The sequence below is a fragment of the Hesperophylax consimilis genome, chromosome 17 (genome assembly GCF_061612785.1).
Source record: "Hesperophylax consimilis isolate HC1 chromosome 17, BYU_Hcon_1.0, whole genome shotgun sequence".
In the NCBI taxonomy this organism is placed as follows: Eukaryota; Metazoa; Arthropoda; class Insecta; order Trichoptera; family Limnephilidae; genus Hesperophylax; species Hesperophylax consimilis.
Window position 1 is genome coordinate 839895 of NC_142852.1, and position 24600 is coordinate 864494.

The window sequence follows — 24600 nt, forward strand, 5'->3', positions numbered from 1 at the left end:
TAAAACCATATTCATTTTTCTTTACAACTTAATAAGGGGAGAATGAAATAAGAAGTCGCCCAAGAGTGCTCGACAAGATCAAGTGAATCAAGTTGAGTACAGTCATTTTAATAATCGGTTTGACAGAAGAGGTTAAACATTCAGCATCACATTGTTAACATGCACAAAGTATTTTAAAAACACTTTTGTGTGTGACAGTAACTATACAGGGTGTCCGGGGGTAAAGCGCGCATACTTGAGGAGGTTATTCTATTAACCTTTCCTTATCTGTGGTGTGTATTTACTACACATTGCTTCTAATAACTTTAATAACTCTATAAATATAATAAATTCTGAGTTCAGATTTTAGGTATTCCTCTGTTATACATTTATGCACTGAATTAAAAAATAATATATCACATAGTTTTCAAATTCAATTAAAAATCAGAGTTTTTTGGTAAAAATCGGGAGCAAATACACCAATACAATCAACCGTGTGATACTAATAAGCGAAGAGTGTACGAGGAAATGACACGCTATTGATGTCCCGCTTTAATTCGCTATGCGGGAACATGAGACATCCACACTTCTGCAGTTGTAGTTTTTGATTTAGACCATCGATACCTACGACCGCACAGCTGTGTTTGTGCCAGCCGCGCCGCTAGCCAGTTGGCCGCGAATCGACGTTAGATGTGGACCCCTCGCACGTTTCTTTAGCATCTGCCGATGGTTTTTTCATGTTTTCAGCAATTAAATTACAATTATTATTACTTTTGATATAAAATATAATAAACATAATCGATGAGCTATGAATATTCATATTTTTCCGATATTAAATCGCTTATTTTGAGATATTGTGTATTGACTACACAGTACCGGAACGCGTGTATTTTTTTAGCGCAGTAAGGGAAAGGTTAAAAAAATGTTTCTTGCAGTAATTAATTTCAAACCAAGTGCTAAGTACCTACATTTTTTTAAAGTTTATCAAAGAAATAACAGAACAGCGCCCCTGAGGTGATATCTCACAAAAGCGGCGATATACAAATTGTCCAAATATTATTATTAATACATTTTCCATACGATAGGAAAAAATACATTCACTACGTTTGTTTGGGCATGTAGAGCGAATGGACGAAGAAAGGAGTGCAAGGAGAATATGTGACGCCGATGTGAATGGTAGCAGAAGTCGGGGACGCTCGAGGAAGACATGGCACGACCAAGTGAATCAGATACTCGAGTCGGGCCATGTCAATAGTCAGAATAATAGAAGAGTATGTATGAGACGATGTATGAATGTGATTGAGGCAAGGAGTGTGTCAAGACCGAGTTGTTTGGCGGTCCGTCCTCTCTGCCTACCCCTGCGGTAACAGCGTGATGGTTAGTTGGTTAGTACACATATGTACATAGACATATGGTGGTTAGTTAGAGTTACGTCTATTGACTTGACATTTGACACCTTGACATTCTTGACCAGTGTTGCCAAGTTAGCATATTATATGCTAAATTTGGCATAATTACTCCATGTTTAGCATAACTATTATGCTTTTAGCATATTTATTTGGCTAATTTTTACATAAACATGAAAATAATAAAAACCAATTTTTTAACTAACAAAAATGATATCGATTGAAAAACTGGTGTCTCAATGGACAAACATAGTTTCCATTAAATGGGAATCCTTGACTTCCACTGTAGAGTTTTGGAATGAAGTCATGCAATATAAAAATGCAGCTAATATTCTCCTTCGGTGATTTATGTCAGTTTGCAATGTCTATTTTAACATTGCCGCATTCAAATGCGGACATTGAACGTGTATTTAGCCAAATGAGTCTGGTCAAAACAAAACTCCGAAATCGTTTGGCGGTGAGAACCCTGAATGCCATTTTGTACGTGAGATTTGGCCTAAAGAGAGCAGGAAAGTGCTGTTATTCTTACACTGTTCCTGACGAAGTACTTCGCTGCATTGGGACCAAAGAAAGTTAAGACTCCGTCTCTCAGCCTTCCACATCAGCTGATGTTAATGAAGAAGAAGAAGATGAAGATATTGATATTTTATTTCACTGATTTTATTTCTAAGTTAAATTTATGTTAGCTTTTTTTTGGCATTTTTTAAAGTAATTTAGCATTTTTCTGGCATATTTTTCCCGTCACTCTATTTCTCAACAAATACTTAGTTAAATTTATGTTGGCTTTTTTTTGGCATTTTTTAAAGGAATTTAGCATATTTCTGGCATATTTTTCCCATCACTCTAGCATATTTTGAAGTAGTTGAGTTGGCAACACTGTTCTTGACAGCTCTCATGACGGCCATCTTTGAATCGTAGTGATGCCATGCTAAAAATAAAAAAGAATGCTCTGTATAAAATGTAAAATTTTCCCAGAATTCTCCCTCATCTTAGGGTGTTTCTGGGGAAACTTCGCACATCGCTTGAGGGAAATAACTCTTTTCGGCATTGCCACACAAAAATTCAAAGATGGCCGTCAGCTGTCATGTCAATGGACTTACATGTAAACAAATATTGTATTCTTCATTATCACATCAAATTGTACAAAACGTAGACTGATTTCAACAACAATTAGTGAACAATAACAACCATTGTTCTTTTAACAACTAAACGGTGCCTCATATATTGTAGTGTTTAAAAATGAAAATAAAACGGATTTGATATGTCTTTTGGGTGTGATTGTGTATACCGGAATACTAGACAATATTATCTACTAAATTAATGAGTTTTAGTGTAAAAATAACGAAATAACACGCAAAATGGCATGGTCTTTAAAAACTGGTGATATTTTGGTGTTAGAGTCGTTCAAATATGTATTGTAGAAGTTTTAATGAATTGTTTTTGAGGTTATAATCTTTTGTTTGGGACAAAATGTCTGGGCTACCCTTTGACGACTCTATGAGTGAAACGAGCTCCGTAGCAGATGAGGAACGCGTGAAGAAGTTGTTCCAAGCTTGCGACTACAATGGAGACGGTTATATTGACAGGTAAAGCTATGTATTTTGTTTATTTTTGGTAAAATACTTTAAGTTTCAAGTTATGTTAATATTACATCTGAGTCGGTTGTTTCACAATACACACTCGGATACAATCACATACTTGAATAGGACTTTCACAGAACTTGAACAATTCATCAAGTTTCAAGTTATGTGAAAGTTATGTTAATATTTCATATTGTGCTTGGTGAGCGAGTTACACTAATTATAAAGAAAATATAACAACATTATGCAATAGTATATATATAATAAGAACAATTGAAACTTCTGGATCATCTATATGTGTAGGTACATATAAGAATCTGTTACATACTAAATATTGAACAATTAATAGAGTAATTAGAAACATCTAAATAAAGTAGAGATGAATAAAGACTAATAATAAATATAAAGAAAGGGAAAAACAGGCAGTTATGTAGTTAATTATTCCTGACAAGTATAACTTCAGTTTTAGTTTCAGTTCCAGTTCTGTAAATATCTAATCTGGGTCGGTTAATTCACGGTACATACTCCGATACAATAACATAACTTTAACAGGACTCTCACAGAACTTTAACATAACTAACTAGCTAACTAACCATCACGCCGTTTCTCCGCAGGGGTAGGCAGAGAGGACGGACCGCCAAACAACTCGGTCACACCACACACTCCTTGCCTCATTCACATTCATACATACTCTTCTATTATTTTGACTCTTGACATGGCCCGACTCAAGTATCTGATTCACTTGGTCGTGCCATGTCTTCCTCGGGCGTCCCCGACTTCTGCTACCATTCACAATTGCATTGTATATTCTCCTTACATTCCTTTCTTCGCTCATTCGCTCTACATGCCCAAACCATCTAAGCGTCCCTTTCTTGATCTTACTCATTACGCTTACATCAGCCTGGCACTCTTTGCGGATCTCCACATTTTTCACACAATCATACATGGTTTTACCACTCTCATTTCAACAGCATTCAGTCCACTTCATCCTTTCTCTGCCAGTTCCATACATCAGGGTAGGTGCCAGCACTCCATTGTGGACTGCTAGCTTGGCTTCTTTGGACAATGTTTAGTTAGCGTCAACTGCGTTCAGTCCTCCATGAATGGAGTTCCCTGCATTTCCCCTTGTTTCAATATCTCTGTCAGCCTTCCCATCTCTCTAGAACATACTTCCTAAATACACAAACTCATCCACCTGCTCCAAGTATTCCTCAGCAACAACTATATTGCACACTGTTTTCGTACTCTGTCTTTCACTTTAACATTAACTTTAAAATTTGATGAACTGTTCAAATTCTGTGAGTACAGTAATAGTGATCATCGGTTTGACCCAACCGCTTTATATAAAAGCAGAAAAATTTCTGATAACCTATTCTTATACAAAATCGTGAACAATCTTGTTAATTCGTCATATCCGTGAAAAAAGATTGCATTTCGTTGCCGTGAACACAACACCAGATCGAATGACTTATTTAGAACCCACACTGTAAAGCCAAAAATGCGCAAAACTCTTTAATAGGACGTATCTGTAAAACTCACAATGCCTCTAGAGATGTAGACTTTTCAAGTGTAACTTGAAAAAATATAAAACGCTACTTACTAAACTGATAACTTATTTTTTTTATTTTGTGAAATAATCCTATCATCTTAGTTTATTTTATTGTTTTTATTATAATCATGCGAAAACTGTATTACTACTAACTGTCTTTAATTGTTTTATAACATTTTGCAATTCCTCATAATGTTTATTTTTTTATATTTCATTGTCATTTATAAATATATTGTATAGGTGCAAATGTTGAATCAACAACTAGAATTAATGGAAAATTATTGGTCCAATATTGTAAATAATTGCTGTTTATGCTAAATATATAAATCACTGCTTGTTTCCTAAATAAAAATAAATAAAAAAATTGTTTTACATTGTAAACTTATATAGAAATAGTTCAAATATATCGTCTGTCTGTAAGTGGTTTCACCACAGTTTGATAATGCCTACAGAAGGCGAAACAGCTGTCACGCTTAATAATAATTACATATCAGGACTCGTTAATAAATAAACTGTTTTTTTTTTTTTTTTTTAACTTCCGATTTAGTTGTCCGGGTTAAATCTTCCCCAAAGGAAAAACTTAACCCTTCCACTCACTTTTCCACAAATGATCATCTAGTCAATCAACATTATGTAAGTGCATTATATAAGCATAATAAATACAAAACAATACAAGAACAACACATCAATTCACCAGAGATCAAATGGGAAAATAATTCACCCACTCCAGATATTTTCATATCAGAGGGTTCGGCTCGGTAGAACTTCTAACAGGGCCTATAAATCCTACTGATCCCTCAACATAAATATTTAAAAAGTCTTTTGTTATCCTACATGTATTCAAAATGACCGACTTTTGCATCTTTATATATAAATTTTTTGATAGATCTAATACGCCTAAATTTTTAATTAGAGAGCTAGGTATAATGCCAGTAGCCGAAATAACGAATGGTAATATTTTTATAGTCTGAGAATGCCAAATTCTTTTTATTTCATTTCCTAAATCTGTGTATTTTCTTATTTTTTCACTAACAGATTTTTGAATATTACAGGAATTTGGAATAGCAACATCAATGATATAAGTTATTTTTTTAATTTTGTCATGTAAAACTATATCGGGTCTATTATGACTAATCGCTCGGTCTGTTAGTATAGTTTTATCATAATATATTTTATAAAATTCGTTTTCTAAAAATGAATTTGGTTCGTATTCATAATATGGTACTACATTACGGCAGTCAATCAAGTTATGTTTAATTACCAAATTTTGGTGAATTATTTTTAAAACTTGATTGTGCCTAAATGTATACTCGGACGGTGCTAATATAGAACATCCCGATATAATATGTTCTATAGTTTCCGGAAAAGCCAAACATTTTCTACACAAATCATCAATTTGATTTGTATCTTTGATTATATGCTTTCTATAATTTTTAGTATTAATGACTCTATCCTGAATTGCAAGCATAAATCCTTCTATTTCTGCGCTCAACTCTCCAATACTCAACCATTTGTTTGACTTAATTTTGTCAACATACGTTTGGTTGAGATAATTGAAGTGTTTTGCGTGTAAAATTTTATTTGACCAGGAATCTAATAATTCCTGGTTGGGATTTATAAAAATGTTGGCATTCTCATCGTATAAATTTAAAGGTGTAATATTTCTATCTGCCTTGCAAATTATTTTGTGCATTTCTGAGCTATGAGCTTTCCTATGGAAAAAAGTTCTTAGCATTTCTACCTGATTATGTTTCAAAGAAGTTATTTTGACTATACCCCTACCTCCTAAATTTCTAGGTAAATTAACTCGTTCTATAGCTGAATTTGGATTATGGCAATTAAACTTTGTTAGAGTAGTTCTAATTAATCTTTCTAAGTTATCTAAATCTGTATTAGACCATTTAATTATGCCAAATGAGTACGTTAATAGAGGTATTGCCCAAGTATTTATTGCTTTTACTAAATTTTTAGCAGATAGATTGCATTTTAAAATTTTCCTTATCCTAGTTTGAAATTTAATCCTAATATCATTTTTAATACTACTATGGTCTAATCTATTTGATTGTGGGTATCCTAAATACTTATAAACCTCATCCCTTTTCATACTAGTAATTTGGAAATTTCTAAATATACTCTCGTCCCCATCTACAATTTTGCCTTTCTCTATATGGATCGTTCTACATTTATCTAAACCAAATGTCATTTTGATATCATCTGAAAAGTTTTTAACTACCTCGATCATTTTCTCTAAATTTTGTTCAGAATTCGAAAATAATTTTATATCATCCATAAATAATAAATGCGAAATTGTACTACTCTCCCTTGTATTACCCTTAACTTTTATTCCAAACTTGCTTTTAATTAACATTTTAGATAGAGGATTCAATGCTAAGCAAATCCAAAGAGGACTCAATGAGTCTCCTTGAAAAATCCCTCTTTTAATTGAAATGCCCGGTATTACTATTTTCTTACCTTTTAAATTGATAAGTAAATTGGTATTCCAAAAGGACATAATATTTTCCAAAAAGCTAATAATAATGGGGTTAATTTTATATATTTTTAATACTTTGATCAGCCACGAGTATTATATTATTATTATTGTATTTAATATTGTTTATTCTTTTTGTTCCCTTTTCTTTATTGTTCTGTTTAGTAAGTGATCTGTTTAATTGTGGAAGCTATTTATAATATAATTCTGTTTGTTCCAGCTCCGACTTGGAGATGGTCTGCCAAGAGTTGGATCTGGGCCCCTGTGTCCAGGAGCTCCTCAGTGAGTTGGGGGCCGACAGGACTGGGCGGGTGTCTTATAAGGACTTCCTCGGCCGGAGGCGAGCACTCAGGTCAACAACACATTCCTTAATATCCTCAAATCACTAACTAACACTGACGAAATCTTCAACTAACTTAACATCGTGTCACTTAAACACAATACTCCTTTACATTCAGAAATACAAAACACAACAAATAACAACTAACACAATACTCCTTTACATTCATAAATACAAAACACAACAACTAACACAATACTCCTTTACATTCATAAATACAAAACACAACAAATAACACAATACTCCTTTACATTCATAAATACAAAACACAACAAATAACAACTAACACAATACTCCTTTACATTCATAAATACAAACCACAACAAATAACAACTAACACACATACAAGAGTGGTCTGAAAAGTTTCCGACCTAACAATGAAACAAGTATTTTATTTATTTTTCTACATAGTCTCCTTGTAATTGTACACACTTCTCCCAGCGATGCTCCCATCTCTCTAACCCGTCCAAATAGTACTCGGCGTTTTTCTCTGCAAAATAATTGTTCACAAAGGTGATTGCTTCCTCATTTGACGAAAATCTCTGTCTTCCGAGCGCAGTTTTTAGATTAGGGAACAAAAAGAAGTCGCTTGGGGCTAGATCTGGTGAGTAAGGGGGATGGTCAAGCAGTTCAAACTGCAATTCGTGGATTTTTGCCATGACAACCGCTGAGGTGTGAAACAGGATTTTATTTTTCTGCAAATGTGGCCGTTTTCCTCAATTTCTGCCTTCAGCTTGTCAAGTAATGATGCATAGTATGCTCCAGTAATAGTTTGAAGATAATCAATCAAGATAACTCCATGACTATCCTAAACAACAGTCCCCATCATTTTCCCAGCCGAGAAAACAGTTTTTGCCTTTTTTGTAGCCGGTTCCCCCTTTACAGTCCACTGTTTTGACTGTATTTTTGTTTAGGGCGTATAATGGTGTATCCAAGTTTCATCTACAGTAATTGATCGACGCCAAAACACGGATTTATTGCGCCTAAACTGCGTTGGAAATGTTCATTCGAACACGTTTTTGGTCTAACGCGAGCAAACGCGGCAACCAACGCGCGGACAGCTTTCTCATGTCTAAATCTTGATTTAATATGTGACAGACACGTTTTTTGGACATTTTCATAACCTCTGCTATCTCTATCACTTTAATTCGGCGGTCGTCTAACACTATTTGGTGAAGTTTAGCAATGTTATCGTCAGTAGTTGCAGTTTTTGGATGTCCTGAACGTTCATCGTTTCCCAAGCTCTTACGGCCACGTTTAAATTCAACTGCCCAAAATTTCACTGTGGTAAATGATAGTGCAGAGTCCCCATACATAGATTCCAACTCATATTTGATTTGCGTAGGCGTATTGCCTTTCAAAAACAAAAATTTAATAACAGCTTGATGCTCAATTTTTTCCATTTTCACAAAAACACACACATCGACTCACTCAAACGACTGTCAACTAAAAACTGCGCTTCCAAAATGGCCGAAACTTTGGTGAGTAACTGTCAAAAGATGCACAGCTACATTCACTAGCTTTTATTGACGAGTACCACCATCTTTGCGTTGGGGTCGGAAACTTTTCAGACCACCTTCGTATTAGAAACACGAGATCTCAAGGTCAAAAACATATCCAACAAGCAACTACAGATACACAATTTGTGCAAAAAAGCTTCCTATACTATACTGCTTCCCGTGCGAAGAAATGTATAGAAAAACAACAACAAAAAATTACGTAGGTTTATTGGGTATTTTGGGGCTCAAGCCCAGAGGTGGCCACCAAAATCAATCATGAGACTGGTATAGGGTTAGCAGTTTATCCACTAATGTTTTGTCTTTCTGCAGGTGTGAGATAGAAGCCTTGAAGGAGCCATACAGCGGAGATGGTTCATCTCAGGATATTGCCGCAACAACCAGTAACAGTGCCAACAGCTTCAGTGAGTATTCTATGTACACAGTGTCTGGAAACTAATCCGCAGGGGTAAGCCTAATCCTCATAAATCAAATCGGCCTCCTAACTTGTACGAGAACCTCCGAAAAATGTTTTTTTTTAAATTATTTATCATTTTTAAATGTTTGAAAAAAATGCCTAATTTGCATTTATAGATACACTACAAATTTTTCATATCTGTCACTTCATCACTGTAGTATATCGTATAGCGTTCGTGCACGGCCGGAGATAGCCGAGGTTTGTCGAACACTTCAGACTCTGCTCGGAGAACGCGGGCAGCGGCAGTGACGAGCATTCTTCTAGATTCCTTCCTTGCAGTTAGACTGCACTGTACTTTTTAAACAACTGAATTATCAATAAACTTAACTTCGTATAAAAGAACCTTTTATTTAAAACAGTAAAGAACATTACAAACACTTTTGGCTCTACAACCTCTGGTGGGTCTTGGCCTCCTCAAGAGTCTTCCTCCACTCATCTCGGTCCCGCGCCAGCTCTCTCCAGTTTCGAAGCTCCAAGGCAGACAAATCTTTGAGGACGTTGTCGCTCCATCTTAACCTTGGCCTTCCCAGGTTCCTTCTCCCTATCGGTCTTGAGCTCAGCAGGGACTTTGGTTCTTGATGCTCGGTCATTCTCTCCACATGACCTAGCCACCGAAGTCTTCTCAGTGACATGAACTTTGTGACGTTTAGCTCCTTAAATAGAGTATAGAGCTCATTGTTATAACGTCTGCGCCAAAATTCATTTTCTAGAACCGGTTCGAAGATGCGCCTCAAAATTTTCCTTTCAAAAACGTCCAGTGCTCGCTCATTCTTCTTAGTTAGAACCCACGTTTTGGCTGCGTACGTAAGCACTGGTCTAGTTATTGTTTTGTACACTAATACCTTGGTGGTTCTGGAAAGCAGTCTGGATTTTATCTGTTTTTGTAGGCGGAAATAGCAGCGGTTTGCATTCACGATGCGCTTCTGGATCTCCTCTGTAGTGTTGTTATTGTTTGTTATCAGGGAGCCCAGGTATGTGAATCTTGGTACCGTTTCTAAATTTTGGCTTCCACATACGAGAGATGGGGTTTGTTGGGTACATCCTACGGTCATGTATTTGGTCTTCTGCTGGTTTACTACAAGATATATTTTTCATATCTGTAACATTTTAAATAACAGATAGCGGTTTTTTTTCTATCGAGGGCATTTCATATAATTACCGCTTGTGGTCTACAAATGTATATATAGATACTATCTTCATAAAATAAAAAATATTTTTAAGAACTCAAAAGTGCCACGAGTATTTTGAAAGTGGGTTGAATAGTAGAAGAAATCGGGGACTCCCGAGGAATACATTAGCAATAGTGAAGCATTGCGGCGTACACTGGTATGTTATAAATCTGTAGAAATTCAAAGGTGATTTGCATAACTTCTAAATTGGCGTCTAATCTAATCTGACCTTCCTCGCAGACAAGCAGGAACTATGGGAGTGGGATTCTGGTGCTAGGGACCTGAGTCCTGAACCCTCCGGGAAACCTGTACCAGCTGCTCCCGATGCCATGGCCGAACTTGCCAGCACGGTGAGTTTATCATTTTTTTTAATTTTTTTTATTTATTATTTTACTATAGATCATATGGGTTACAATAATACATACATATTTTGCAAAATATAATATTAAAGTTCATAATTGGTCATGTATACCTTATCAGAAAAGAGGAGCTCTTGTGCCTGATAAGGGAGCCACGATTCTTACTTACATTCTATGTTATAATATTATGTTATGCGTAAAATATGTAATAATATATAGTATATACATATATTTTTTTTTTAATATAAGTTTTTTTGGAAAAAAAGTTTGATTTTATTTATTTGTTCTTGTTGGTTCGTAATACAGCGCAATTCGGAAGGGAGATTATTGTAGTTTTTTTATGGCTTGGTAAATATAATGGTTTTGCATTTGAGTTGTTTTAAAGATTGGCGTAATAAATTGATTTCCATTTCTCATCAGTTTGTAAAATTCTTGATATTCTGCGTTATTTTTTTTTTACACATTTTTATAATGGAAGTTTGCTTAAATATATCATCAATATTTGGTACTGGAAACAATTTAAATAGCAATTTTGTTGGGAAAGTAGAGTTTTTTTTAAAGTATTACCTTTATAATAATTTCATATGCATTCTTTTTTCCATAACCCCAAAATTATTAAGGGTGTTGTTTTTCTATTGTGTGTTCGTTTTTATGTTGCGCTCAAAGAGGAGATTGAATGTCTTTCGGGATCAAATTTATTTATTCTGTCAAATAAACAAAACCTGCAAAGCTTAAAATTTTATCTAGGTATGTATTTATTCAACTTCGTTTCGTGCCTCTCCGTCAATGTTCGGCAATCTCCGACAGCGTTCGGAAAAGTTCGTTAATTTCGTCGGGAAATCGTGTAAAATATTACGAATTTACCGCGTTTTGCTTCAACTTCGTTTCGTGCCTCTCCGTCGATGTTCGGCAATCTCCGACAGCGTTCGGAAAAGTTCGTTAATTTCGTCGGGAAATCGTGTAAAATATTACGAATTTACCGCGTTTTGCTTCAACTTCGTTTCGTGCCTCTCCGTCGATGTTCGGCAATCTCCGACAGCGTTCGGAAAAGTTCGCTAATTTCGTCGGGAAATCATGTAAAATATTACGAATTTACCGCGTTTTGCGTCAACTTCGATTCGGGCCTTTCCGTCGATGTTCGGCAATCTCCGGCAGCGTTCGGAAAAGTTCGGTAATTTTCGTCACACCGCCCATTTCTGACACCGCGCTGACCTTCGCCCTAGTGATGAAAATCTAGAGACTCCAGAGATGCAAAACATATGGTTACGAAATACGCATTTTTATTTATTTAGATTGGTATTGTTTTTACTATTATTGAATGAGCAGGCAGCATTCTGCACATATCCGATTTCACAATAACTTTAACAGTCATTGAGTTGTTTTAAATATGAAATAAGTTAATCCTTTCTTCTCTCCAAATAAGAATCCAACAGAGCTTTATAGGTTTATATTAGTAGAATGGATGACATGTTGTGGAAGATAGTTCCATGCTTCCACTACTCTATACAAGTAGAATGGATGACATGTTGTGGAATTTAGTTCCATGCTTCCACTACTATATATTAGTAGAATGGATGACATGCTGTGGAAGTTAGTTCCGTGCTTCCACTACTCTATTTGCAACTAAGTGTTTCCTAGGATTGGATGCAAAAGGTGTCTACGGAGATTTATATTTTTTATGGATGCCAGGGCAAACTATAATCTCCAGATAAAGTCTCAATCAAGTCACCCCTTTCTCTTTGTTGGATGCCAGGGCAACTATAATCTCCAGATAAAGTCTCAATCAAGTCACCCCTTTCTCTTTGTTGGATGCCAGGGCAACTATAATCTCCAGATAAAGTCTCAATCAAGTCACCCCTTTCTCTTTGTTGGATGCCAGGGCAACTATAATCTCCAGATAAAGTCTCAATCAAGTCACCCCTTTCTCTTTGTTGGATGCCAGGGCAACTATAATCTCCAGATAAAGTCTGAATCAAGTCACCCCTTTCTCTTTGTTGGATGCCAGGGCAACTATAATCTCCAGATAAAGTCTGAATCAAGTCACCCCCTTCTCTTTGTTGGATGCCAGGGCAACTATAATCTCCAGATAAAGTCTCAATCAAGTCACCCCTTTCTCTTTGTTGGATGCCAGGGCAAACTATAATCTCCAGATAAAGTTTCAATCAAGTCACCCCTTTCTCTTTGTTGGATGCCAGGGCAACTATAATCTCCAGATAAAGTCTCAATCAAGTCACCCCTTTCTCTTTGTTGGATGCCAGGGCAACTATAATCTCCAGATAAAGTCTGAATCAAGTCACCCCCTTCTCTTTGTTGGATGCCAGGGCAACTATAATCTCCAGATAAAGTCTCAATCAAGTCACCCCTTTCTCTTTGTTGGATGCCAGGGCAACTATAATCTCCAGATAAAGTCTGAATCAAGTCACCCCCTTCTCTTTGTTGGATGCCAGGGCAACTATAATCTCCAGATAAAGTCTGAATCAAGTCACCCCCTTCTCTTTGTTGGATGCCAGGGCAACTATAATCTCCAGATAAAGTCTCAATCAAGTCACCCCTTTCTCTTTGTTGGATGCCAGGGCAAACTATAATCTCCAGATAAAGTCTCAATCAAGTCACCCCTTTCTCTTTGTTGGATGCCAGGGCATCTATAATGTCCAGATTAAGTCACTGATAATCTTAGGTCCTTGGGTCTTTATTCATTCTGACGGTTTTTCAACCCTTCTCTCTTTCTTGTTATTTGTGTAAATCGTTTCTGTACTCTCTCTATTGTATCTATTATCTTGCAAAATATGGACTCCATATTGGGAAAGCATATTGCAAGAGAGGTCGCACATGTTTTGTTATTTGATTATTGTTTTGTATTGTATTGTATTGTATTTGTATTGTATTTGTATTGTATTCCTGACAAGTATTGTTTAATCATAGTAAAAACCAAAACCTGAAGGATTCCGACTTATGTATTTATTTGGTATTGGCAAAAGTGCAATTTACACACATGTTATTGAAAGTCATAGCACAATACAGAAAGTAGAAAGAAAGCGCCCTTGAGGTGATTTTGCACAAAAACGGCGCTATACAAGTCATCCAATTATTATTATTATTATTATTATTATTATTATTAAAAGATAATTAATAAGATTATATAAATAAACAATACAAATGAAATAGAATTTACATATTCGTACAAAGTTAATGAAAGAAATACACAGTTTAAAATGTTTTGGAAGGAAGGAGAGATTGGGAGAGTTCGGGGAAGGAAAAGGGTATGAGAGGTGGGTAGGAATCTAGGGATCAGTGTGTCCAAGAGTGACGGACGTATCCATCCACCCCAATGCGGTGCAAGGAGATGCGTCGAGAGAGTCTGCTAGAGAGGTCAAATGATCTCCCTCAATCAGTCTCCCGATCAGTGGGCAGACGCATCCGCCACCAAGACCCAGAAAAACATCACCCCATGAACCCGGGCACCCCTGCTAAGTCACCAAACGTAGCGATTCACTTGGCGCGACCCATAGCCGCCTCTCAAATTAAAATGCCTTGTTTAATGTTTCAGCTTCTCGCTATCGGTGAACTTCGGCTTCTTCAAATTTACACAGCATTTTTGTCTGAAATTTTCACCATGAGCTTTGTTTTATTTGTAATTATCCGTTTTAATGTAAAAATATATAAGACAAGATCCCATGTTAGTTCGCGCAAATTCAGCTACTGGCAGGCGGATATTTGATGCTCCGTAGAGTTTATATAATATTTCCAAATTAATTATATTTATTTATGAATTAAAATGATAATGTTGTTGAAAAGGTTGGTAATCCCTGCAATTCATAAGTCACGTTCGTTTATTCCGGAAAGCTTTCTTTCAATGCCGCTTTCAGCGCGATCCGCCGAGCGGCGCTGCTGTCGGCGCGGAATAGGGATGGGACGCCGCCAGTGACTGTGATTTCAGACACAGTTCCAGTCTCGCAGTGACGTTTGATGATTTTTTTATGTGTACGAATCGTAAGCTATTCCGTTGGAAATTGTTTTGGAATAGCTTCTATGAATTCTTGATTTAAGTCGAGGTTATCAATAATCCAGTGGGTATGACGTTCCCTGTGAAGTCACGTTTCACCAAAATTTACTCCATACGTTTTCAAATCTTTACTTTCCTGTCGAGGGTGTCGCTATTTCATATACTTAGAAAACGAATAATGGCATATAAAATAATCAGTTCGTTCATAAGTTCCGATTTTAGCCACCTGCAAAGTTAGCTGTATCGAGCAGTGCTGAATTTTACAGGGTGAGGTTCCCTTAGTGAGAAGAGATTCTCTCGAGAATCAAAAATTTAAATGGATATTCCTCAATTTTGTTGAACTACATTAATCTTTTAAATAAAATGAATATGCTTAAATTGTCGGATAGAGTTATTTTATCTGAGTTGATTGTAACGTGTGGGTTACTACCCAATCGTCATAAAACTGCACATCTCTACTGATGTTAACCCAACTCCAGCTGTAGTTTGCGGAAGGTCCCCGAACGTCCGAGCAGAGCGGCAATGAGAAGCGCTGCCGCTCGCAGCGGGCGTCCGGCCGCCATTGAAGGCATTCGTAAAATGGAGCAGTTCATGGACTGGAGACTGGACGTTATACTGGGATAACATGAAACAAATTACCCTCATCTGAATTTAATTCTAATTCTTTAGTATTCACATCTGTTTAAGGCACGAGAACTTCGCTCTTTCCCATCTACGTCGCTCGGCCTGACGAAGCGATTTTAGGAAATGTCTGTGGATCGTTTACCCACACAAGAGGAACCCGACGATTAATTTCTGAGACAGACAACTGGAAGCCAACAGATCGCTATTGATGTTTACAATCGCAGTGTGACCTCTATAAATTGCGTACGTTCAAATTAATCTGCAATGAATTTCCTTTACACTGACGTAAACTATATCCATATATATAGAGAAATCAAAGTGATTTCCTTTACACTGACGTAAACTATATCCATATCAAACCGATTTTATTCAGCAACACTTTTCCGACAGATCGGTCAGTGGCTGAATTGGTAAATGCGTTGGGTTTGTACTCGGGGGTAATGAGTTCGATTCCTCGGCTATCCTCCATCACGAAACAAGCAAAATCTTTCGCTTATAATGATGGTAGTAAAAGGTTATCTTTATTTGTCAGGTTATTTGTAACCCGGCAATTTTGTCTTTCTTTCTTAACAAACAAATAATAGAATACTCGGACATTATAATGTATAAAATTACATGATCCGCAACCTAGATGGTTTTTGCGTCTTTGATTTTTTCTGTTGGACTATGCATTTTTTGTTTTGAATTTATCGTCCCGTGCTGCACCACAATAACAATTGCTGTTCTGCCACAAATTTTCATTATCAACTAAATATCTACAGTCTCTCGTGTCTAGGATGAACGAAGTATGTATGAAGATTAAGTTTATGATGAATGTAAGTAAGTCTGAAGTCATTGTGTTTTGTTTGTGAAAGAGAGAGTATGAAAACAGTGTGCAATAAGAAATTCTTGGAGCAGGTGGATGAGTTTGTGTATTTAGGAAGCATGTTCTAGAGCAGTGTTACGCAAACTTTTTGTGTTCAAGGTACACCTATCAAATAAAGAAATTTTAGAGGTACACCAAAGAAAAAAGCAATTTTTATTTAATATTTATTTATTACTAAAATCAATATACCTAATATGAAAAGATGTTTAGTGAGAAAAGTGAGCTTGTTTAACTGAGCATAGGAGATCAAAATTTGGAGCAATCGTTTATAAGGCTGCTCTCATTTCTTCATTGATCGTCCTCAGGCGTTCTCTTTTTATCGATTTAATAGTAGTGAGAGTTGAAAATCCCAATTCGCATTAGTAGGCTGTGGAAAATGGTAATATATATATTTTTAACAGCACGCCTTGAAAGCAGTGGATACTCATTTTTTTATATACAGACAAAAATGTGCTAGCTCTACTTTGGAAAATTTTAGTTTTAATGTCCAATCAGTTTTTAACTCTATGAATTCTTCCTGCTCGTTTATCGGTAAGTGTCCAACTGAAATGTTATCCGAGAGTGGATTTCGTACCCAGTCCATAGGTTGTAGGTCACACTTACGAAAATAACAGTTCATTTTCTCTGCTAATAGCTCCAAGTGTTTCACTATCAAAGCCTGCACTTTGTTTCTGAATCGGCAGCCATGACATTTGGAAACATTTCATTACTACCGTTGGCAGCGTGGCTGATCCATAATACCAATTTTGTCCGAAGACGTTAAAATATAAGAATTCCTACCTTGCATTTTTGTGTTGAGCTCATTTAAATGAGCGAATATGTCCGCCATATATGCAAGTTTTACTACCAATTCTTCTTTTTTTAAACACAGAAGCAAAATCTGAACCCTGGTCCTCTAAAAACGTCTGGGACTCATTTTTTAGCTCGTAAATCCGAAATAACACTTTTCCGCGAGAAAGCCATCGTACTTCTGTATGAACAGAAGTGACTGATGATCTGCTCCCATTTGCTTTCTTATTATCTTCACAATACCTTGAATTTTCCGCGGCACACCAACTGATGACCACGATACACCAGTGTGCCGCGGCACACGCTTTGCGGAACACTGTCCTAGAGAGGTGGGAAGGCTGGCATAGATATATAATGGTAAATGCAGGTAACTCCATTCATGGAGGACTGAACTCAGTTGGCGCTAACTAAACATTGTTCAAAGAAGCAAAGCTATCAGTCCACAATGGAGTGCTGGTACCTACCCTGATGTAGTGAGGCATGAAACTGGCAGAGGAAGGATGAAAGTAGACTCTCAACATGAGATCACATGTGTTTTAAAACCATGTATCATTGTGTGAGAAATATGGAGACCTGCAAATAATGCAGTGCGTGATGGTTAGTTAGTCAGTTACAAAAAAAATGAGAATCTGTAACCTGTGACAAATAGCTGCATCGCCCAGTGACACGGTCCCATCCCTACTGCAGATCCGCCGCTATGTTCACGGCCGTCCTATGCAGTACTGCTCTAGTCAGAGATTACGGCGCGTCAAAATTTACAAATTAACTAAAAACGCGCTGAAATAGCTGTCACAATCCAATAATAATAACATCCGCCCCTTCGTTAAACCCACAACTAAATCAGTGTCCAAATTCTCAGTGAATATTCGTTAAAACAAATGGATTATGGTGCAGAAACATGTCAAGTGTTGCAACCTCATTATAATGTTGGTTCAGTTAATTCGTGGTAAAAATGGAGTGAAAAACTCACGAAAATTGTTCAATATGTTGAAAAACGTGCAGTTAATTTATTGATCAATTGTTTAAATGAGTTGTTTTGTGTTTTTATTCGGTTTATATGTGTTTTTTTTGTAATGTCGCATTTGTGTAGGAAATCAATTTGTTTATATTATGTTATTCTGTGCTACCGCTGAGTGATCCGTTGTGTTTTCTTTTTGTTTATTTGTGAGTGAAATGGATGAGAGATTTGTGGTGTTATTGTTGTTTTTAATACGATTGCCCAAGAGTTCCAGCTGTGCGTAGCCAGCGGGACTAGAGCATCCCCAATTTAGGTCAAAGAGGAAGATGAAGGTCGACAATTCTGATTAACCTGCCATTTCAAACAACGCAGTAATTTTTATAGCACACGAGTTCTGTATGACGTTCTGTTCTGTCTGAAGTGAGACTATGGGATCCCAAATCGGGGTGTGTTGGGTTGGGAGGGATAGAGGAAGATGGGGAAGGATCTGACCATTTAGATCTGGTCTCCGAACACGGCTAAAGCCATTTCAAGCAGCGTTTCGATTCTGAATATTGGTCTTTCACCAGGGTGATACCGAGAGTATCTATAACCATGGAACCTGCTGCAATTATACTATTTAAATTGTTGTGAAAATACGCAGTATATACTTACGCATTCCGGGATTTAAACCCGCGACTCCCGGATTCATAGCAGAGTATTAATTGAATCATTGTCAATCGAACCAGTTAAACTGATAATTTGTTAAGGCTCGTCGTTCTACCGGTATTTCAATGGAAGCTGCTCGTTGAAGATGTTCGTTCTTGAATTGTATTCCTCCCTCCTACAACATTTCTCAGACCATCATACACGGTTTTACCACACAAACGCCTCAGAGATCTCATTTCTGCCGCATTCAGGCTACATTCATCCTTCGTCTGCCAGTTCAATGCCTCACTGCCGTACATCAGGGTAGGTACCAACACTCCATTCTGGACTGCTAGTTACGTAATCAAATTTAATAATGTCAAAATAATATTCTGCTAGTTTTGACTTTATTGTTGAACAGCTGTTTCTGTGACAAGATATTATACATGGATTCATTGTGACTAGATCTGGATGGCCAGGCACTTGTCAACCTTCATCTTGCCAATCCTTCAACGTCGCAACATGCTCCAGATTCACATTGAAACGGCTTTTGCAGCGTTCGGTGACTATATTTGGATAGCCAGGAATCTTCCAATCTTCCTCTGCTCTTCTCCCGCTGTGACAATTGTCCCAATCATAGTAAACCAACAAACTAATTAACTCTATACAGTTTATTTATTTTTTTATTCCGGGCCTTTGTCATATTTTGGGATAAGAAAAGCGTATGAGGGATTGTTATGGAAATTAAACCTTATCGCCATCCACCTAAAGGGTGTTATTGTTAGTGACCCGATTCCAAATGTAACACGACATATTGATTAATCCATTACTTACATAATATCTTACATTTCAAAAATAATAACTAACTTATTGAGTAACTAACAGATGTTGAAACAAGGGGAAATGCAGGTAACTCCATTCATGGAGGACTGAACGCAGTTGGCGCTAACTAAACATTGTCCAAAGAAGCGAAGCTAGCAGTCCACAATGGAGTGCTGGTACCTACCCTGATGTATGGAACTGACAGAGAAAGGATGAAAGTAAACTGAATGATTCTCCAAACGTTCGCATCGCGTTCGCCTTTATTCCGTGCCATATCAGGTATATCAATTCTGTGCCACTATTTTTAGAATTAAATTGATCAAACATTTCGCCACTTCAGTTTCACAAGGTTCTAACATCACTTTGAGCCTTTTTCAATTCCAGTTTTATTTTTATTCGACAGTTAATCGTTTGTACAAGGCGCACTTTAGCTAGACAGGGTTCTAACTTCGCTTTATCATGTTCCGCCGCTTCTTTTTGAAGATTTGAAATACGATTTCTCATATTTTGAGGTTATTATTTTTAAGGTAAACGCTATTATTAACCTAAAACACAAATATAATATAATAATAATAATAATATTTTTCTCAAATTTTTCATACAAGATGGCTACCAGGAAATTTCCCCTCATCCTGTATTTGGCTTCAATCATAGACATATGAATATTAGTAGACCTGCCCTAAGTGATTAAAAGCGTATTATCCCCACTCCCCATACCGGTTCCATTGGAGCCGGCTGGGCTCGCGTATGGCCTCAAGTGAAATTTGAAAACGTGACGTCATCATTCTTGTGCGAACTATGGTCGAGGCATCATCGGTTCATTTTACGAAATAACACGGCAAAATGTTGACTTTTGATATGAAAACTTGTAAAAATAGATGTGAAAAAGAGAATAAACCCAATTGTCGTATTACATTCCATAAGTAAGCATTATTTTACTTTATTTTAAGCTTATTCACACCGTATTATATGGATCAGTTTTAGAAACATATACTATCACATCACAATGTAGCGATTCTCAAGTGTGCTCATCGTTGTTTACTGGGGTAAGTAAATTATGAGACATTTGTAAAAGTGTCTTAACTAAATACTCTGAAACTAACTACGACTCTGAAAATAGAAGCTGCCTTACTTTGCCGAATTTGGACTTCGCAAATTAGTTCATAACGTGGCGAGTAATTTGCGCTCCCATGTAGAAATGTCTATTCATTCAAAAGCAGATTTTACTTTTAAGAACTAAATGGTGATATTATAATGCGAGATGCCTATTTACTGTCAGATTGATTTATTGACGAATCACAGTCAGCCTTACTCCCTTCGTTCTTCAACAGTTGATTTTACCCCTCGCCCTTATCTTCTCGTCTATTAATTCCTATGTCTGTGGCTTCAATGCTATACATACAAAATTGCAATCATACTAATGCTCCTAATTAGTAGTTGCTTAATGCCCAGTTCTGACAGAGCTATTTTAGTTGAACAACTTTTATTGAACGACAAAAATTGAACAAGATATCGTTCAGAAGTTTCAAGGCTCTCATCTAGGGCCTATTTTGTTTATAATATTCATAAACGACATTGTTGATGAATTTACTGACATAAACGTTCTACTGTTTGCCGATGACATGAAACTTTATAAAGAGATTAACTACATTAATGATTGTATTACACTTCAAACTAACTTGAGATATCTTTTTGAATGGTGCTCAATCAACAAATTAGCATTAAACATAAATAAATGCCAGTTCATTCATTTTTCCAAAATAAGTAATCCTATTTTTTTTTCAATATTCATTAAATGATGAAAATTTAATTTGTGTTAATAAAATTATTGATCTAGGCGTTATGTTCGACAGTAAACTCACCTTTGTATGTCATATTAATAATATTATCGACAAGTCCCTAAAGACTCTTGGCTTTGTTTTGAGAGCTGCAAAAGATTTCAATAATTTAGGAACATTTATTATGTTATATAAAAGCCTTGTCAGATGCCAACTTGAGTATAACTCTACGTTATGGTCTCCATTTTTTAATATTCATTCAGATAATATTGAAAAGATTCAACGGAAGTTTATAAATTATAAATTGTATATTCCTATACAAAACATAATTTACAATTACCTCTTGGATAAAATGTCTCTATTGAAACTTTCAGAAAGAAGAATAAGCACAGATTTAATACTGTTAGGCTAGCATTACACTTGTAAGTTTTTTCGTAAATTTACGACTTCTAGCCAATGGGCGCATTGGATTTTCAAAATGCAAGATGCCCATTGGCTAGAAGTCGTAAATTTACGAAAAAACTTACAAGTGTAATGCTAGTCTTACAAAGAATACTACATTTTAAAATTGACTGTCCCGAATTACTTCAATGTGTCAATATCCATGTTCCCAAAAAATCATGCCGACATTTCTTACCTTTTTACTTCAATAACACCAGAACACTAGTTTACCAAAATTCTCCGATTCCGAGACTTCACAATCTTTCTGATCTGGGTGATATATTTCATCTTAAAACTAATCAGTATAAATGTTGTATATTCTATCACTTTTATTCTTCTAGACACAAATAGACCTATGTCCCCATATAACTTCTCCGCTTCTACTATTTTTTTTTATTTTTTTTAATTCCTTTATTTTTCCCAATTTTTACATTAATTACATACAATATTATATAAATCAATACGAATAATGGGAACCCACTAAGGCGCAGCCTGTGCGTGGGTAATATATTTAAATTATTATTTTATTGTACCTAGAAATAAACAAATTATGGGCATATAAAATAAAAACAAGATTACATTTTGTCTAAGCGGTTTGTACAAAAAGTATTTATAATAGTGTATAATGAAGTTACAAGTGTTTAGTGTAATATATGGTGAATATTTTATGAGAAACGAAAATTGATACAAATTAAATAAAAAAAGTTTCAACTGCTGTATCGAAAAGCCATAATTTTAATTCTTTTAAATATTGAGGAAGTTTAGTAATCACTTGAATATTTTTCGGTAAAAGATTGAAAGTACGAGGTCCAATGAAACTGCAGTGTGTTTGCATTTGTTTTGTGTTCGTTTGGGGAGTATAAAATAGTTACATTATTATTTCTAATGTTGGTTCTGTTTTCATTTATTTTGTTTTGTTGAATCTTTTAAATTCAATTATATGCGTGAGGATTCATTTTTGCCATTATGTTTACATTCTTCTTTATTTTATTAATTTTTAAATGTTTACTCTGATACAAAATTTGTATTCTTTTTTAAAGAAAAGCCCACTAGGGCGTGTAATAAATAAATAAATAAATAATTTAGTAAATTAATTTTTCTCGAAATATTTTTTTATTCAGGTGAAGAAAATCAATAAAGCTATAATTGTTAAATGAAACATTGGTATTTATTGAATTATTTGGCGGTTACAAATAAGCCGACGTAGCTCAGTGGTTCCTTGCAGCTGCCCGGCGTGGCATTAGGGAGTTCTTATTAAGGACAAGCCATAGACATATGAATATTAGTAGACCTGCCCTAAGTGATTAAAAGCGTATTATCCCCACTCCCCATACCGGTTCCATTGGAGCCGGCTGGGCTTGCGTATGGCCTCAAGTGAAATTTGAAAACGTGACGTCATCATTCTTGTGCGAACTATGGTCGAGGCATCATCGGTTCATTTTACGAAATAACACGGCAAAATGTTGACTTGTGCTATGAAAACTTGTAAAAATAGATGTGAAAAAGAGAATAAACCCAATTGTCGTATTACATTCCATATATAAGCATTATTTTACTTTATTTTAAGCATATTCACATCGTATAATATAGATCAGTTTTAGAAACATATACTATCACATCGAGATACGTCTGGACGCGAAACACAAAGCTGGTTGGTTGCTGGGAAGTAAATTATGAACATTTATAAAAGTGTCTTAACTAAATACTTAAACGAAATATTCGACTCTGAAAATACAACCGAATTTTTTTGCCGAATTTGGACTTCGCAAATTTGTTCATAACGTGGCGAGTGGTTTGCGCTCCCATGTAAAAATGTATATTCATTCAAAAGCAGATTTTACTTTTAAGAAGTAAATGGTGATATTATAATGCGAGATGCCTATTTACTGTCAGTTGATTTATTGACGAATCACAGTCAGCCTTACGCCCTTCGTTCTTCAACAGTTGATTTTACCCCTCGCCATTATCTTCTCGTCTATTAATTCCTATGTCTGTGGGACAAGCTAGCTGGTTGCATATGGTATACTTCCTATTTAAATTAAACTAAAATAATTTGCATTGTATTCAACCTCCAAGAAAGACCGTAGCCGTCATTTTGACGGCTGCCCGATGAATTATGACGTCATTTTGGCGGCTAACTGGTGTAATGTGACGTCTTTTTGACGGCGGCCTGCTGAATTGTCACATTGTGAGGTTATTTTAACGACTTTCCGAAGTAATGCGACGTCATTTTGACAAATGCCCGTGCTAATGTGGCGTCATTTTGACGGCTGCCCGATGAATTGTGACGTCATTTTGACGGATGTCCGTGCTAATGTGACGTCATGTTTTCGGCTGCCCAGTGTAATGTGACGTCATATTGACGGCTGCCCGGTGTAATGTGACGACATTTTGACGGCTGCCCGGTGTAATGTTACGTCATTTTGACGGCTGCCTGGTGTAATGTGACGTCATTTTGACGGCTTCCCGAAGTAATATAACGCCATTTTCGCGGCTGACTCACCAGTCCAAAGAAGCGAATTATTACACCTAATGTGACGTCTTTTTGACTGCTGCCCGCTGAATTGTGACGTTATTTTAACGACTTCCCGGTGTAATGCGACGTCATTTTGACAAATGCCCGTGCTAATGTGACGTCATTTTGACGGCTGCCCGGTGTAATATGACGTCATTTTGACGGCTGCCTGGTGTAATGTGACGTCATTTTGACGGCTTCCCGAAGTAATGTAACGCCATTTTCGCGGCTGACTCACCAGTCCAAAGAAGCGAATTATTACACCTAATGTGACGTCTTTTTGACTGCTGCCCGCTGAATTGTGACGTTATTTTAACGACTTCCCGGTGTAATG

The 24600-nt window shown here is 36.3% G+C and overlaps 1 protein-coding gene across 8 annotated transcripts in view; it reads left to right on the top strand.

Annotated features, from left to right (window-relative positions):
- The first annotated feature begins 2462 nt into the window (after window positions 1-2462).
- Window positions 2463-24600, top strand: part of LOC149415723 (uncharacterized) — a 46192-nt gene continuing 24054 nt past the window's right edge. For 2 of the 8 annotated variants that reach the window (XM_089642187.1, XM_089642188.1), the window contains exon 1: window positions 17836-18071. Coding sequence is in view for 1 of the 8 variants with exons in the window: in XM_089642186.1 (XP_089498312.1) it covers window positions 2856-2971; window positions 7223-7354; window positions 9172-9263; window positions 10726-10835 (450 nt within the window). In the remaining 7 variants the exon portion in view is untranslated. The other 6 variants (XM_089642189.1, XM_089642192.1, XM_089642186.1 and 3 more) reach the window with 5 other exon arrangements.